Genomic DNA, 15,228 nt, shown 5'->3' with positions numbered 1-15,228 from the left:
ACTGGAGTTTCATAGATGCTGAGGCAATTTTTAACACCAGAAATACCAGCAAGGTCTCAAGAGCCCTGCAGCTAAGTCGTGTAGACGAGCTGTTAATTTTGACCCCAGATTTTCTGAGGGCAATGCTTCACCCAGCAGTGTGGATCCAGACTTCTTTCTCTCTCTTCCTCCTCCCTCTTGCTGTAGCTGTTGCCTTCACACGTGTGGTGGCTGATTGTCTCAGAGCACACATCTGGTGCACCAGGATGCACACGGGTACACAACAGCCATCAGTGCTGCTCAGGCTACTACTCTGCACTTGTTTTTTCTCCAGTGGTTCTGGCTGAATCTGATGGAGGTTTGGGAACTCACAGTAAGAAAAGCACCCTGTGCCTTGCTCTCAGGCCTGGCCTTAGTGGGGCTGAGCAGCAGGTGGGGCTGCAGGACTGCAAGTTCTGTGAGGCTGAAATTGGCAAGAAAATGAAACAGGAGCTCTGTCAGGAATGACTACTTATTCTGCTGTGTCACACTCAGAATATTTCTCCCCCTCTCCTTTTCTAGATTTGGAGAATAGAAGGCTCAGCAAAAGTGCCAGTGCAGCCTTCAACTTATGGCCAGTTCTACGGAGGGGACAGCTACATTATCCTGTACAATTACCAGCATGCTGGAAAACAGGGACAGATCATTTATACTTGGTAAGTGTTTTCTTAATGCAAGTCAGGAAACACTGGGACTGTGTGGAGCTGAAAGTGCACTGCTTCAAAAATGGATCACTGCTGGTTCCTACTTACAGAGGAGCCTTGGGGGATAAAATTTCACTCTGAATAACCTTTCATTGCAAACAAAACACTACCAGAGGTCTGGAATGTTTTGTTTGAAGTGGGACAATGGAGGGAATTACTGTGCTAGGTTGCTGGGGTTTTTTCCTGGCTTTTTTTTCCCCCAGTAATAGTTGCTCCCATCTTTGGATCAAGCTTTAGTTCTTTTTGCAGAATTCCTACACCTTTTGAGACCACTGTAATGAATTTTTGATGCTCTGCCACCTTGGCTGGCAGCTTGTGACTGTTACAGTTCCCAGAGCATGCCCCCAAGGAGGAGTTTTTCAGCAGACAGTCTCACAGTGGGCTTCCTGCTCCTCAGCAAGCAGAGAGATCACAGAGAAGCTGTGGAACTAAAACCAGAAAGGATGCAGTCTGTATAGGGGCTGCAGGTGTAGTGCTGATACCAGTGCCAACAGGTGTGTTTTTAAGCTAGCTGCTGGAAAGATAACATGAGATAGACATGAAGATACTAAAGAATCTGGGCTTATTATGTAGCAAACTTTCTTATCTCCCTCTGTAATCACTGAGTTACAATATAAGATAGTGAATTGCTCCTTCGTGTTGAATGAAGTGCTGCAGAGGTTTGGTAACAAAGGTTTTCCTTACCTCTTCTTTATCTCTGTAAGGAGTGTGTGAGCAGGGTGGAAAGGGGCTGAAAATAAAAGTCAGATTTTTGCCTTTCAGGCAAGGTGCTGATTCCACTCAAGATGAAATTGCAACATCTGCATTCCTCACAGTACAGCTGGATGAGGAGCTGGGAGGCAGCCCTGTGCAGGTAAAAATGGCAGTTGTGGGAGCTATTCCAACACTGGTCTGTTTGTGCAGGAGGTCACAGCTAAGGTCCTGTGACCATCTAAGTGCTCTATCAATACTCAAGCTCAACAGATGTTTGTGAAAGTCATTTCTAATGAATCTTGTGCTATTCCTCAGCAACAGCTTAAAACTGACAGCAAATTTCTTTGTCTAGAAACGAGTAGTGCAAGGAAAAGAGCCACCTCATCTGATGAGTTTGTTTGGTGGAAAGCCCTTGGTTGTTTACAAGGGAGGAACCTCTAGGGAAGGAGGCCAGACAGCACCTGCAGCAACACGGCTGTTCCAGGTCCGATCCAGCACCTCAGGAGCTACCAGAGCAGTAGAGGTATGTGGAAAGAGCCAACTTTTGTGTTGCTTTGGGAAAAAGAGATAATAAAACCTGGTCCATAGCTACAGGTGAGCACTGTTTTGTGTCTGCAGTAAGTTTCTAGCTTTAAGATGTCGTGTCCTTGTTGACACAGAGAAAATTACATTAATGATTCCTCAGCCTCAGCAGAAGCAACACCACTCTACAGAGGTCTCCCCAGCAAAGTCTTAAGTCTTGTGTCATAACCATAAATGCTGGCAGTATGACAAATCCAAGCATTCTTGACAAAGGTCATATGTACCTGAAGATTACAAACAGAAACACCCATTTATTTACTCTTCTGGTATGATTAAGTCTAGCCCATCACTCAGAGAAAGGCAAATGTACAACATAATTTATAGCCTTACAAGTTTGTGTGGAGTATTCTGTCTGCAGTTTATTCACCAATAGGTACTGATTGGTACTGTGAAATATCAGGCTCTGTGTAGAAGAGCATCTGACACCTGCAATGTTGTTCCTTTCCAGCTGGATCCTACTGCCAGTCAGCTCAACTCCAACGATGCTTTTGTCCTGAAAACTCCCTCTGCCTCTTACCTTTGGGTTGGCCAAGGAGCCAGTGATGCTGAGAAATCAGGAGCACAGGAGCTGCTGAAGATACTGGGAGCTCGCCCAGTACAGGTTTCTGAGGGCAGAGAGCCAGGTGAGGGAGGCACAGGGGAGGCTGAGATAATGTCTTGTAGCTCCATGCTCTCAGTAATTATTTAATGGATGTTTTCTTTTGTCTCCCAGCATAAGGAAATGTGACCATGGGCACAGAGAGATTTCTCCAAAGCATCTTCATTAGGTTTAACAGTGCATTCATGTTTGTAGGCCTTTGGGACTTTCTGACATAGAAGAGTGCTTCCAGCCCTGCCACTGGGGTTTCCCTGAACAGCTGAAGCATCAGTAGCTCCTTCTCTTTTTCAGATAATTTCTGGGCAGCTTTGGGTGGAAAAGCTCCTTACCGCACCTCTCCCCGGCTGAAGGACAAGAAGATGGATGCTCACCCCCCTCGTCTCTTTGCATGCTCCAACAAGAGTGGACGCTTCACTGTGAGTGGCCAAGAACTTTCTCAAGTCTCTAACTGGTTTTGCCCTGGTTAACAACTACCAACCCTCCCATTTTAACTCCTGAATCTTCCACATAAAAAGAGGCGGTGTTACAAATCTTGGGTGGGAGGGAAAGAGTCTCTGTTCAGAGACTGATTTTTGTTCTGTGGTCTAAGAGCACTTCTGTGCATGCACTGAATTGCATGGGCAAAGCCCACACCATTGTCTGACTGGCCAGAGGTTAAACCAGAACCTCTGTGAAATTAATTTCTGATGGTGAAATAGCACTTGAAATATATGCTCAGCTTTTAACCTTATGTTTTCCAGATTGAAGAAGTTCCAGGAGATCTGACTCAGGATGACCTTGCTACAGATGATGTCATGCTCCTTGACACGTGGGATCAGGTATGGCACAACTACCCAGTGATGAGGGGAGCAAAGAATAGGCACAAATGGCTCTAGATTGAGACCCAAGTCACAATAGCTGAAAGAGTTGTTGTACTTTTAAGAGTCTTTCAATCTTCAGGCCTGAAAACAAATCACCTCAGATTGTACATGAATCAGCCAGAAGGCAATTTATAATTTTATGTTTTATGTAAAAATGTTCAAACATACTACTTTTTCCTGATGTTAAACTAGTGTATAATTTATTCATGTATCTAGAAATTATGCAGAGAGAAGGCAGTCAAAAAGCTTCTCACTATCTACCACTAGCTTTAGTCAGATAGGTCAACAACCCAGGCACAGCACCATGAGTATGCTCTTGTTCTGTATCACACTGTTCACTGGGACTTTGTCTGAATTTTCCTTTCTTTCATAAAGAGATCAATTGTTGCTGAAACAGTTTTTGGGCTTTTTTTATATTTAGGTCTTTGTATGGATTGGGAAAGATGCCCAAGAAGAAGAAAAGACTGAGGCATTGAAATCTGGTAAGGTCACATTTTCCTCTCTGAACTAAGAGTGTTTTATTTTCCCTGCTATCTGATCATAAGGCAGGCAATTTAATAGTCTGAGAAGCATATCTTAATCACAACATAAAATTCAGTGTTGTGCTCAAAGAGATCACATCTCTCAAGAACGTAGGATCAGTAAGATCAGCCCAAAGAGGTGTGGTATCCACTGAGCAGAGAAGAAGTGTCCTTGTGTAGGTGAAAGCTGTCACTGAAGTACAGCATTTTATAATCCTAATGTCATTTTTCCCTAAAGAAGTGGCAGCCTTCCCCCAGGTGCAGATAAAACCGTGGGGTGAAATCTTTTGTGGGTTTTGTTTTGTGGGTTTTTTTTTTTTTTTAGTTTTGTTTTTTTAGTAAACAATTTAAAGTGGTATCATTAGCACCCATTTAGTTACAATTAAACTGTTCCAGCTGTTGCTCCAAACTTGCACTCTCTGAGTTTTCCTTCTCCTTGTGTGTTCCCAGCCAAACGCTACATTGAGACTGATCCTGCCAGCAGAGATAAGAGAACTCCCATCACAGTTGTTAAGCAAGGGTTTGAGCCACCAACCTTCTCTGGCTGGTTCCTGGGCTGGGATGATGACTACTGGGCTGTTGATCCCCTGGAGAGAGCCATGGCAGATGTGGATGTCTAAGTACCAAGTTTTTCCCTTTTTTTTTTTTTTTTTTTTTTTTTTTAAATGGAGCAAGTTTAGTGCCTTCAATGCCTTCAAGAGCTACTTCCTCCTGCAGGATGCACATTAACAAGGCAATGATGTTAATAGCCAATTAGCTGTGCAATAATTACCAAAAACAATCACGACCAATCATCGACCCTACTCCTTGCTTTGATAATATTTAATACAATAAAGCTTGTATGGAATACATGAAGAATACAAATGGTGGGGTTTGTTACAAAGAAAACATTACACAGAGCCTGCACATCCCACATTTGAAATTTCTTGAAACAAATACACGTTAGGAAACTAAACTTTTGTGCTATCTTTTGCACAGGCACTTTTACCCAATGGTTACAGAAATTACTGCTGGGGGTTGGGGATTGTTTTACTTTGCCCTTGCTAGAATGATAAGCATTTAATACCCTGATAAATCAACAGTATCCTACTCTTTCAGAAAGTCACTCATTAGTAAGGAGCATGTTTTTTTATTCAGACTGAGAGCAGAAAGCATGCTTCTGTTGTCAACAAGAATTCCCAGGGGTGGCCATCAACAACAGCAACAGTGGGAGTTAGAGATTCACTCATCTTCCCCAAGGACTCACCTAAAGCTCTGCAGTTACTCAGTTTTCCCCTTCCAAGTGCATGAGCACAGTAATGCTAATTAGTACAGCTTTGTAAGCCCCATTTCTGCCCCCTCTCCCAGGAAGACTCAAGCTCAGCTTGTATTACCTGAAGTACTGACAAACAAACCCATGCAGATGGGTGTACTGCTTCCATGGGGCAGAGGAAGAAAAAAAGTTCACAGCAAAGAGGCAGAGGAAGAAACAGTGGCAGCTCCAGCCCTAACAGAGCTTGAGCATCGTTTCCTAACAGTGACAAAGGCACAGTGCATCAAGGCACAGGTGAGCAGACCTTGCCCTCCTTTAAAGACCCATAAATGCAGAACTGATTGTAGCAGAAAGGTGATAAAAGACAAGTTAGGAACTTTGTTGGCTGAGGAGGACACTTACATCACTGAGCCAGCTTTTTCATTTTCATTGCCACCTCCCAGTGATTAAACAACAGATACCAACCTCTGCTGGTGGTATCCTGAAGAGCTTCCCCCAGCACAGACTTTGATCCTTCTCATTTTAACCTGGAATTATATCTACTAAACAGGTACAAATACAGTACATACAAGTACAGTTTAACAGACAGCTCAAGACTACATGAACTGAAGATTAAATGCTTTTGGTATTAAGTATAAGCCCCTAATGTCTTATACATACTACAGATCTGCTCAGAACAGCCTCAACAGGTAAATCATTAACTTGTTATAACAGATACACAAAGAGTACAGGATGTGTTAACCATTACAACTCCCTGCTAGTTACAGAGATGTTGCTTCCCAGAGAAGCAGGTTTCAGACCTGCATAAAATGGCTGAATTGGTACTCTGGCTTTTTTAGAGAATTAAAAAAAAAAAAACCCAAAACAGATAATGCACTCAGATGTGGGGTCTGCCTTTAAAGCAGCATAAATCTATACAGGCACACCACTGCAACAACACAAGTTGTTGCATCAGTGACTGGAAGCTTATAACTACAGCATGGTTCTGACATTTCTGCGTGGCAGCACACAGAGGGAAAGATCCACTTTAGTAACATTGGCTAAGAGCTGTTTCTCATGAGTGGGGGACTGTTTTAGGGAGCATGAACCTGATTTTCAGAAGCACCCAGTATAGTTTTCTCCCTCTTCTATTGACTTCCATTACTGTTCCTTGCATAAGGTCAGTAACCAGTCCAGCTGACAACCATCAGATGACCCCACTGCATCCAGCTGCACTCCAGGAGAATACAGCTGGGGCTGTTCTGCTTCCCTTGGAGGGCTACAGACCCACTTAGCACAAGGAATCTTTCCAGATACTGGATCTTCACCCCACACTCTTTTATATGCTATATGAACATGGGAGGTTAGAGATTAAAGGCACCCCACCCAGGCTAGCATGTAACTGCTTATTCAAGGTCACAATCCACTTGTACTGATTTTGAGAGGCTTTCAGTTTCAAGTATTTTGACTGTATTTGCAAACATTACACATAAGTTTTATAACACACCGAGTATAACAGAAGAGGTTCCTCAGCAAATCCACTTTGTGAACACTGCCATAACACACACAGGGCATTCAGCATGTCAAGCATTCATTGTAGCATAAAAAACCCCACTCCAGACCCTCTCCTCCCACTCAACCTAGTGATTTGCACCTATGATACCCTGCAGCATATTTATGGGCAAGGGGAAGACGATGGTGGAATTCTTCTCTGCAGCAATGGTGGTCAAGGTCTGCAAATAACGAAGCTGAAGAGCAGCAGGGGACTCTGTAATGACCATAGATGCCTCTTTCAGGGCCCTGGAAGCATTCATTTCACCCTCAGCTGCAATTACCTGGGGAAGCAAAATGAATGAAATTGATTTCATGAACAAAACAAACCAACCAAGGAAAAAAACCAAACCACAACAAAACCAAACACACATGTTGATGTTATTACCTTGGCTCTTGCCTCCCGGGAAGCTTCTGCTTCTGCTGCCATTGCTCTCTGGAGCTGGACAGGTAATTTCACATCCTTGATCTCCACACGTTCCACCTTAATGCCCCAATCATCTGTTGCACCATCAAGGGTGTTCTGAAGGAGGCAGAGCAATGAAGTTAGGGCATCTTGGCTGCAAACACACAGCCAAATTTGAAGGCTGCTTAACTGTTGAGAACTAACAAAGAACTCCACCCAGAGCTTGATCAATACATCAAAGGAATTCTGTGGCATAATTTCCTTCAACAGGAAAGTATTGACCTGAAGATCCAGGGAAGCTCTCCTCTCCTTTATCCCACCATTCCCACCTGCTTGCCCCACTGGTCCATTGTTGCTTTGGTCACTCATTTTGGTGACACAGATGCCATCCCAACAGCTCAACTGGGTTTTGCCTAAAGCTCCAAACCACAGCTTGGCTTCTCACTTAGAAGACAAAATAAACCCTGACCTCTAACTTATCCATGGGATTGCTGCTTAGCTGATCAGTGGATTGCTTAGGTAAAGCTGCTCATACCTGCATGCTGTGTGCAATTTCTTCACGATCAGAGAGAATCTGAGAAAGGTTTTTGGTCCCCAGAACATTCCTCAGAGTAGTCTGAGCTAAGAGACGGGTGGCAGAGTCAGCATTTGTGATATTTGCTACAGCAAGGGTGGCATTCTGAACTCTGTAATAAACCACTCCATCCACATTGATTGTCACAGAGTCCTTGGTCAAGATCTAAAAGCAATGGAGAAAGCATATGATATTCAATAATTATGTGCTTATTTATTACAATAATTACATTCTTGTTCTGCTAGACAAACTCATGGTTTTCCTAGGGTAAAGCAACTCTTGAAAATGAGAGGTCTTACACATGTATGCTGCACATGAACATCTCTGTACAGAGAGATGCACAAACCCTTTGCCATAGCTTGGCAAAGCTAGAACTAAAATAAGGGATTAGAACACTTCACTGGAAAATAAATACCATTAGCTCTGCCATGATGTTATTTCTAACTCACTTCTTCAAATTCACAGAAGGAACTGCAATTCATACAGGTGACAGAAAAAACAAACCTAAATTACTTCTTATTTCCCTAACATGGGTCAGTGCTGAAGACTCTAGGACTGCAGTGGCTGTGTACAGTAATTTATAGAACTGCAGAACTTTCTAAAAAAGGATGTCAGTACAAAACAAAGCCCAGAGGAACTGAGAGTTGGGCTGATGAGACATTTCAGAAAAGACTGCAAGGTTTCACTACAAAACTGGTTTTGCCCTCCTCAGCAGCCAGGTATATTGCAGCTGCATGGATGACAGCCTTCCATCCACATTTAATTAGTAATATCTGTTATTATTTAGCAGTTCATTGTCCTTTTGGAGGTACTTCTGACTGAAATGCCACCATGTGCTACTAAATGAGTATGTGGTGATTTATAGACAAGCTGCAGAGCAAATCCCAGTTTGTGAACATCCTCAGAGCTAGATTCAAGTGATTTACTGAATTTAACACTTGAATGTTGAACAAAAGATATACACACAAAGATAAAGACAGATATTCTTGAAGGTTTAGATGCCAGTATACCAGAAAGAAGCAATAATATTAATTACATTTCAAAGCTAGGTTTAAGAGACTGAACAATGCCACCTGACCATGAGGTGTCCTAATTCCATGTGAGACAATTACCTGTGTGTTATTTGAGGAGAGGGTTATGTGAGTTACTTAACCTTCAGGACTTACCTGCTCTGTCCTTCCCCAAATTACCTATTTTAGGCTTTGCATAACAACACAAAATAAATAAAAAAAATGAGTAGGATGTCCAGAAATCACATTATACAAAAAAACCTTTTACCTACAGAACACAAACAAGCCTATATCCATCAGCATAATTTAATCAAGTCAAAAGAAAAACCATAGAACTGATGGCACATCAGCAGCTGCAGGCACATGTTGCCTGGCAGTGATTAGGTTTCTACCAATTACCCTTTAGAATGTTCCATGACAGCTGCCATTTGTCTGAATCTACAACTAATGATGAGCAATAAACCCACCAGCAAATAAGACAGAGAACAGATGCACCAGACAGCTTGTGTCAAACATCTTTGCCTTAGAAAATACACCAGACACGTGAGGGATGTGGTTCTAACCACCAACATACAATTGTTCACCAACTTATTTTTAGGGGGCTGGTTGGTTTTTAGCCTTTTGTTATCCATTGAGTTGGCATCACTGAGTTCAGCCAGCTTAATGCCATGGAGAGATTCTGCTAAAACATGAAGATGTCCAAGGAAAAACAGGCTAGAAACACAAGTAAATCTTTTGTCCTTAGTGACCTTCAAACTGAAAGACATCAGACAGCATTAGGTGCATTTCTTTGTAATGTTTCTGTTCACAGCAGGACACAGGAGCAACGTGCACACATAGCCCAGGTAAAGAAGTGGATCAATACCCTGAGCTACTAATAGCACCTGATGTATATTCTCATTTCATCCCATGATTTTAGCTAGTTTATACATCAGGATAATTTGGCATGAGGAAGATCACTGCTGCTTCTGTAAGTCTTCCAGATTTCACAGAAGGAATTACAGAATGTTTCATCAAGTCCATGGACTTGATGTTCCAGCAGTCCTCATTCCAAACCCCTCCCATTCCAGCTGCTAGACAGAATTAAGATATCTTATTTGTTCCTTAGAGGACAGCATAATTGGTTTTCTTTCAGGGCTTTTATCTCATTGAATTATAATTGCTAAAGGATGTAAGTTTTCTTCACAATCCACTGAACTTGCCCAAGAAATCTACATTAAAACTCCATGCTACCCAATATTGAGAGGGAGGAAAGGAAAAAGAGTGCAAAATATTCTGCAAACACTTCAGCAGATAAATAGGCAAATGCAAACTCACCTCTTGAGGAGGAATATCAAAAGAAATGGTCCTCATATCAACTTTGATGAAGCTGTCTGTGCAGGGCAGGACAAAAAACAAACCTGTACAAAAAAAGCCGTTCAAGAAGATGTGAAAACGGGTCCTTAAACCAGACAAAACTTAAAACTTAATTAAGTTTATTTCAATAAACTTAATTCCAACCACAGTAACTGTGAAGCCCTCTTTGTAATGAGCTCAGCAGCATGTTTGTTGGTGGCTTTCAAACCAGGGTAAGATTTTCAAAACTGAGAAACTTCCATTTATTCAGGCCTAACTTGTTCAGGGGTCTTTAATATTTACAGAACACCCTGCACAACCCAGAATTTTAACAGCTACTTTTGAAAATCTGCCCCACAGAAGTTATTTGTTGGGCCTAATTCTGTCAAGCAGAACTATCAACCTCCTGCTGTTCCTGGTGGATCACTGCAATTCTTCAGCTTTACAGCAATGGGGAAGTACTGCAAAACCTCGATCAACATGAAAGAAGAAGCTGCTGCCCCTTGCTGTCACTTTGGGCAGCACGAGACACAGCTGAAAATAACATTTTTTCAGATCTCATCAGAATTTCTAACATACACAGGAAGCTTTTCAAAACTATCAAACAACTTAATTGCTTCTCTCTCTTTTGAAGAGCATCAAGGCTTTTGGAACATTGGGATTTTAACTGAAATACTAAATTTCTTTTTTAAAATTGTACATTTGATGCCATTACTTCTCCCTGTACACTCAATGCTCCTGATTCTGCTCAAGGGCCACACATGAACTGAGGAGACCTGGGTGAGGCTCACAGAGAACAAGCTCACTGTCCTCTCCATATAAAGTAACACATCCACTTACTGGAAGCAACAAAATTCTTGAGAAATACATTTGCCAGTCTAGGATCTCTAGACAGATAATATTTTGCCAAAGTCTTAATTAGAACAAATATTAAGAATGCTCTCCAGGACATACCAGGTCCCTTTGCTCCCCCTTTTAAGATGCGTCCAAGCCTGAAGATGATGGCTCGCTCGTATTCCTTCACAATCTGGAATATTAAACAGTTGGATGTCATGCAAAGCTTTCCAGAAGCCACGTGATGGATTCCAAACAATGTATACATTAGTCTAAGACAGCCTTGAATCTCAGATGTAGATTAAATGTAGCTTAATTTGTGTTTGAAACAAATAAAGAACAATAACAACCACTAGGAAGCATCTGCATTGCTTACAGTCTTAATCCAATTTGGCAGTGAATAATTTTACCTTTATGCACATCCAGATTGATATAGGAAACGTAAGGACAGTGAAAAAAAGTGAAGTGATCACCAGGATCCATCCACAGATGCCAAGGCCACTATTATTGTCATCTGCAAGAAAATAGCACAAATTTTCAGACTTCTGAAACCAAGAATGCCTGTTAGAGACAGTGCCTACAATGGTATCTGTGTTGAATATTTGAAATAAGCCACTGTTAGCACTACCCCTCTGCCATACTCATTAAGGTTAGGTCAGAAGTCAAATTAAAGGCCAAATTCTGCTTTCATTTAACGAGTCACTGGAAGCTGCACAAGATAGCTGAGGGCAGAACCTGATCTAAGTAGCATCTTTGCAGAATTAAGTTTACAAACACTTTAGTAAACCCTCAGGGGCCTCTCCCAGTTTTCTCTGGCAGAATGACCCATAGGCAGCAGCAGAAATCATAGAATCATAGAATCATAGAATCCTAGGGGTTGGAAGGGACCTGGAAAGATCATCTAGTCCAACCCCCCCTGCCAGAGCAGGGCCCCCTAGAGTACATCCCCTAGGAACGTGTCCAGGTGGGTTTTGAATGTCTCCAGTGAAGGAGACTCCACAACCCCCCTGGGCAGCCTGTTCCAGGGCTCTGTCACCCTTACAGTAAAAAAATTCTTTCTGATATTCAACTTGAACCTCCTATGCTCCAATTTACACCCATTACCCCTTGTCCTATCACTGGTCCCCACTGAGAAAAGCCTAACTCCATCTCCCTGACACTCACCCCTTACATATTTGAAAACATTGATGAGGTCACCCCTCAGTCTCCTTTTCTCCAAACTAAAAAGAGACCCAGCTCCCTCAGCCTTTCCTCATAAGGGAGATGCTCCACTCCCTTAATCATCTCAGTAGCTCTGCACTGGACTCTTTCAAGCACTTCCCTGTCCTTCTTGAACTGAGGGGCCCAGAACTGGACACAATACTCCAGGTGCGGCCTCACCAATGAAATCCTGTTCTTTTAATGTCTAAGGAAGTCAGAGCAACACCTGCTTACCAGCTGATGTGCCTGTCAGCTCTGACCATAGGACATTTAGAATTTGGTTTCTGTTCCACCTGTCAAAGGTGCTAAGAAAACCCTAATTCTCAGAGCCCTTGCAAATAGGAAGTGGGGCAATTTCCAGGTCTGCTGTGAAAGCCAAGGAAATGCACAACCTACACGCCTTGGTATTAAGCAGATGTCAGCATTGAGCAACATCTGTAAACTCATTAGTGAAGGGAACAAAACCTTTCATTTAGCAATAAGGTATTAGCCTAAAACCATAAAAAGTGTTCACAGTCCACAGTGACAGGGAGACAGACTCCTCCTCTCTTTCACTTACTGACTTTTTTAAACCTAGAGGAGCTGAGGATCCTGCTTCACTTCTGCTCTACAGTTTCATATCAAACTTTCACCACCGACCACCTACAGCTCTTGCCAGAACTCCAGCTTCCCTGCTGGACACAAAGGTAGAAGTGACAACCGAAATAACGTAAAATCCCCAAAATTGAGTAAAGTAAAAGCCACACTTAATTGAGCAACAACGATTGTCCCATCATGTGGTACATTTCACAACACAAAAAGCAAGAGAGATGCCATCTTGTGAAAAACTGTATGAAAAAACAGGGAACACGCTTGGCATCTGCAGAATGAGCTTTCTGATTGCAGCTTTTGAACATCTCGTTCATGGCAGTTGGGTAACTCCACCAACGAGCTGTTCTTGCCACATTTCCCATTTTCATGGATTCTGAATTGCAGCTCATTCACCAGCACTGACATGAGAGGGGCAGAGATGGTGCAGGTACAAACACTTGCTGGCTGCTGGTTCCAAACACTTGCAATATTCTTAATATTCTTCTTCTTTTATTATCAAAATATTAAAAACTGACACTTGAAGTTTAAGCACAGAAATACTATTTGTGGACAGTGCCTCTTTAACAAATACACCACAGAGAGAAAGTCTTGGATCCTTTTAAGGCTGACTGGAACAGTTACAGTTCCTTTAGCAAGAAATTACCACTTGGATCATCAAACAATATTAACAATTTATAATAAACACTTAGTGCTGGAAGAGGGACGTTCTCACTAATGCTTGAGGTGTGGCATACACATCACTTGCAATTTATTTTCTTTTGCAATTACTTCTTTGTCACAAACAGCAAAAACACACCAGATTCCTGGGTACCACGAGAGGAAGGCACCTTCTCCACAACCCTGAAAAAAAACCACCAGATCAAAACCAAAATGCATATGGGAGATGAACTGGACTGAACATAAGGCAAGGAATGCCAGACAGAGATGTTCTCTGTCATGCTGCCTGGTCAAATGCAGGACAGTCTGAGAATGGTCTTATTCTACAAGTTATTCAACTGCTAATTAGCAAACAATAAGGAATTATATATGAACTAAATGTCTTTTCAGATGCTTCTCAAAGTATTCCAAAATGGGAAACCGTGAAAATTATAACCCCTAATAATCGAAATTATCTCTAATGCCATTTATTCCATAGGTACTGATGACAAAAATAATTGGTAGTCAGCCTTAGCCTCCAAAACAACACAGCACAGAGTAACCACAGAGGGAACAACCTCCATGCCACATACAGTGAAAGGTTTCCCCAATCCCAGACAAGTCCAACATCAGAGTGACCACTGTTTGGTATTAATAACATACTGACAGACTGAAATGCAAATCCTATCCAAGGAACTAACATGTGCCATTAGGCATGGGGCCCAAATAGGTCTGAAGTTATTTATAATAACAACTCAAATTACCCAGCCAAAGCCTATGCATATCAAGAGATCTTATAAATACATTTCCTTCTCCCATTGCCAATGACAAAACCGTTGAATAAATGACTTTTCCAGGGTCAGTTTCTGACCTGTGCAAGCAGGAGGAAAAGGCTCCAGCTCCCTGCAAAACCGTGCAGTTGTGCTGTTGTAGTGCATCATCTCCAGAGCTCCCTGACCAGCACTGAAATGCCCAAACCCACCAGAGTAACCACACCAAAACCTAAAAACTAACTCCAGCTCCACTGCCCAAACTGAGGAAAGATAAGGGACTTTTATCGCTTCCCCCCTTCGCATCTCTCGCGTTTGGCTCAAGTGACAAGGACTCAACAACCAGTTCCCAAATTCTTTTTTCTTCTCGTTTACTGGTGCAGTGCCTCGGGGATTACTTCTCTCCACTCCGCTCTTAATTATTTATTCGGCTTTCCCCTTGGCGATCCTTACCGCACGGAAGAGCGAAACTTACGGGAAGATCCCAAACCCAAGTTACGCAATTGGGGCCAACCCCAGCGATGCCTCCTCGGGTGCTGTTTCTGATAAGAAATGAGGCGGGGAACCGCGGGACTGCACCGCCCGCGGGAAAGACACCGAGGGGTCCGGCCCGGCCCGCCCTGGGTCCGCTCCGGGGCGAGGAGCTGCGGGGCTGCGTGGGGCGCGGGGGGTGCAGGGGGTGCGAGGGGTGAGAGGGGTGAGAGGGCTGCTGGGGGTGCGAGGGGTGCCGGCAGAAGAGGCAGAACCGCTCTTCGCTCTTTTTTTTACTTTTTCTGCATTTTTTTTTTTTCCCCCGCGGGTTTAACTTCGGGAAAGAATCCACCAACTTTCCTCAACCACTAAATAAAATAATAATCAAAACCGAAACAGAAAAGCGGAAAGCGCCAGGAAGGCGCCCCGGGGCTGGCAGCCAGCGACCCTGCCCCTCCGCTATCCCACGGCTCAGCCCCCTCCCCTCGCCTCTTCTGCCCTGGTTACCTTGCTCACGTCGGACCTTGCCCGTGATCCCCGCTTCGTGGTCTGCCATCGCCTCCGCTGATGTCCCCTCCGCTGATGTCCCCACGGCCGATGTCCCCACGGCCGATGTTCCCTCCGCTCCTCTCTGCTCCGCCCC

The 15,228-nt window shown here is 43.2% G+C and overlaps 2 protein-coding genes across 3 annotated transcripts in view; one reads left to right on the top strand and one right to left on the bottom strand.

The window, feature by feature from the left end:
- Nucleotides 1-4,840, top strand: part of GSN (gelsolin) — a 22,124-nt gene extending 17,284 nt beyond the window's left edge. For both annotated transcript variants that reach the window (XM_071766536.1, XM_071766535.1), the window contains exons 10-17: nt 541-674; nt 1,485-1,575; nt 1,768-1,938; nt 2,446-2,620; nt 2,887-3,011; nt 3,336-3,413; nt 3,877-3,937; nt 4,427-4,840. In XM_071766536.1, the coding sequence (XP_071622637.1) occupies nt 541-674; nt 1,485-1,575; nt 1,768-1,938; nt 2,446-2,620; nt 2,887-3,011; nt 3,336-3,413; nt 3,877-3,937; nt 4,427-4,596 (1,005 nt within the window). In that variant the 3' untranslated portion in view covers nt 4,597-4,840. The remainder of the gene's footprint in view (nt 1-540; nt 675-1,484; nt 1,576-1,767; nt 1,939-2,445; nt 2,621-2,886; nt 3,012-3,335; nt 3,414-3,876; nt 3,938-4,426) is intronic.
- Nucleotides 4,784-15,228, bottom strand: STOM (stomatin). The gene is made up of 7 exons (XM_071766537.1): nt 15,093-15,228; nt 11,328-11,431; nt 11,038-11,110; nt 10,066-10,148; nt 7,700-7,903; nt 7,147-7,281; nt 4,784-7,042 (listed from the first exon to the last, which is right to left on the bottom strand). The coding sequence occupies exons 1-7, from the start codon at nt 15,139-15,141 to the stop codon at nt 6,848-6,850; spliced, it is 843 nt and encodes a 280-aa protein (XP_071622638.1). The 5' UTR covers nt 15,142-15,228; the 3' UTR covers nt 4,784-6,847.

Source organism: Heliangelus exortis, chromosome 22, assembly GCF_036169615.1.
Source record: "Heliangelus exortis chromosome 22, bHelExo1.hap1, whole genome shotgun sequence".
Taxonomy (NCBI): Eukaryota; Metazoa; Chordata; class Aves; order Apodiformes; family Trochilidae; genus Heliangelus; species Heliangelus exortis.
This window is presented reverse-complemented; position numbering and strand designations above follow the sequence as displayed.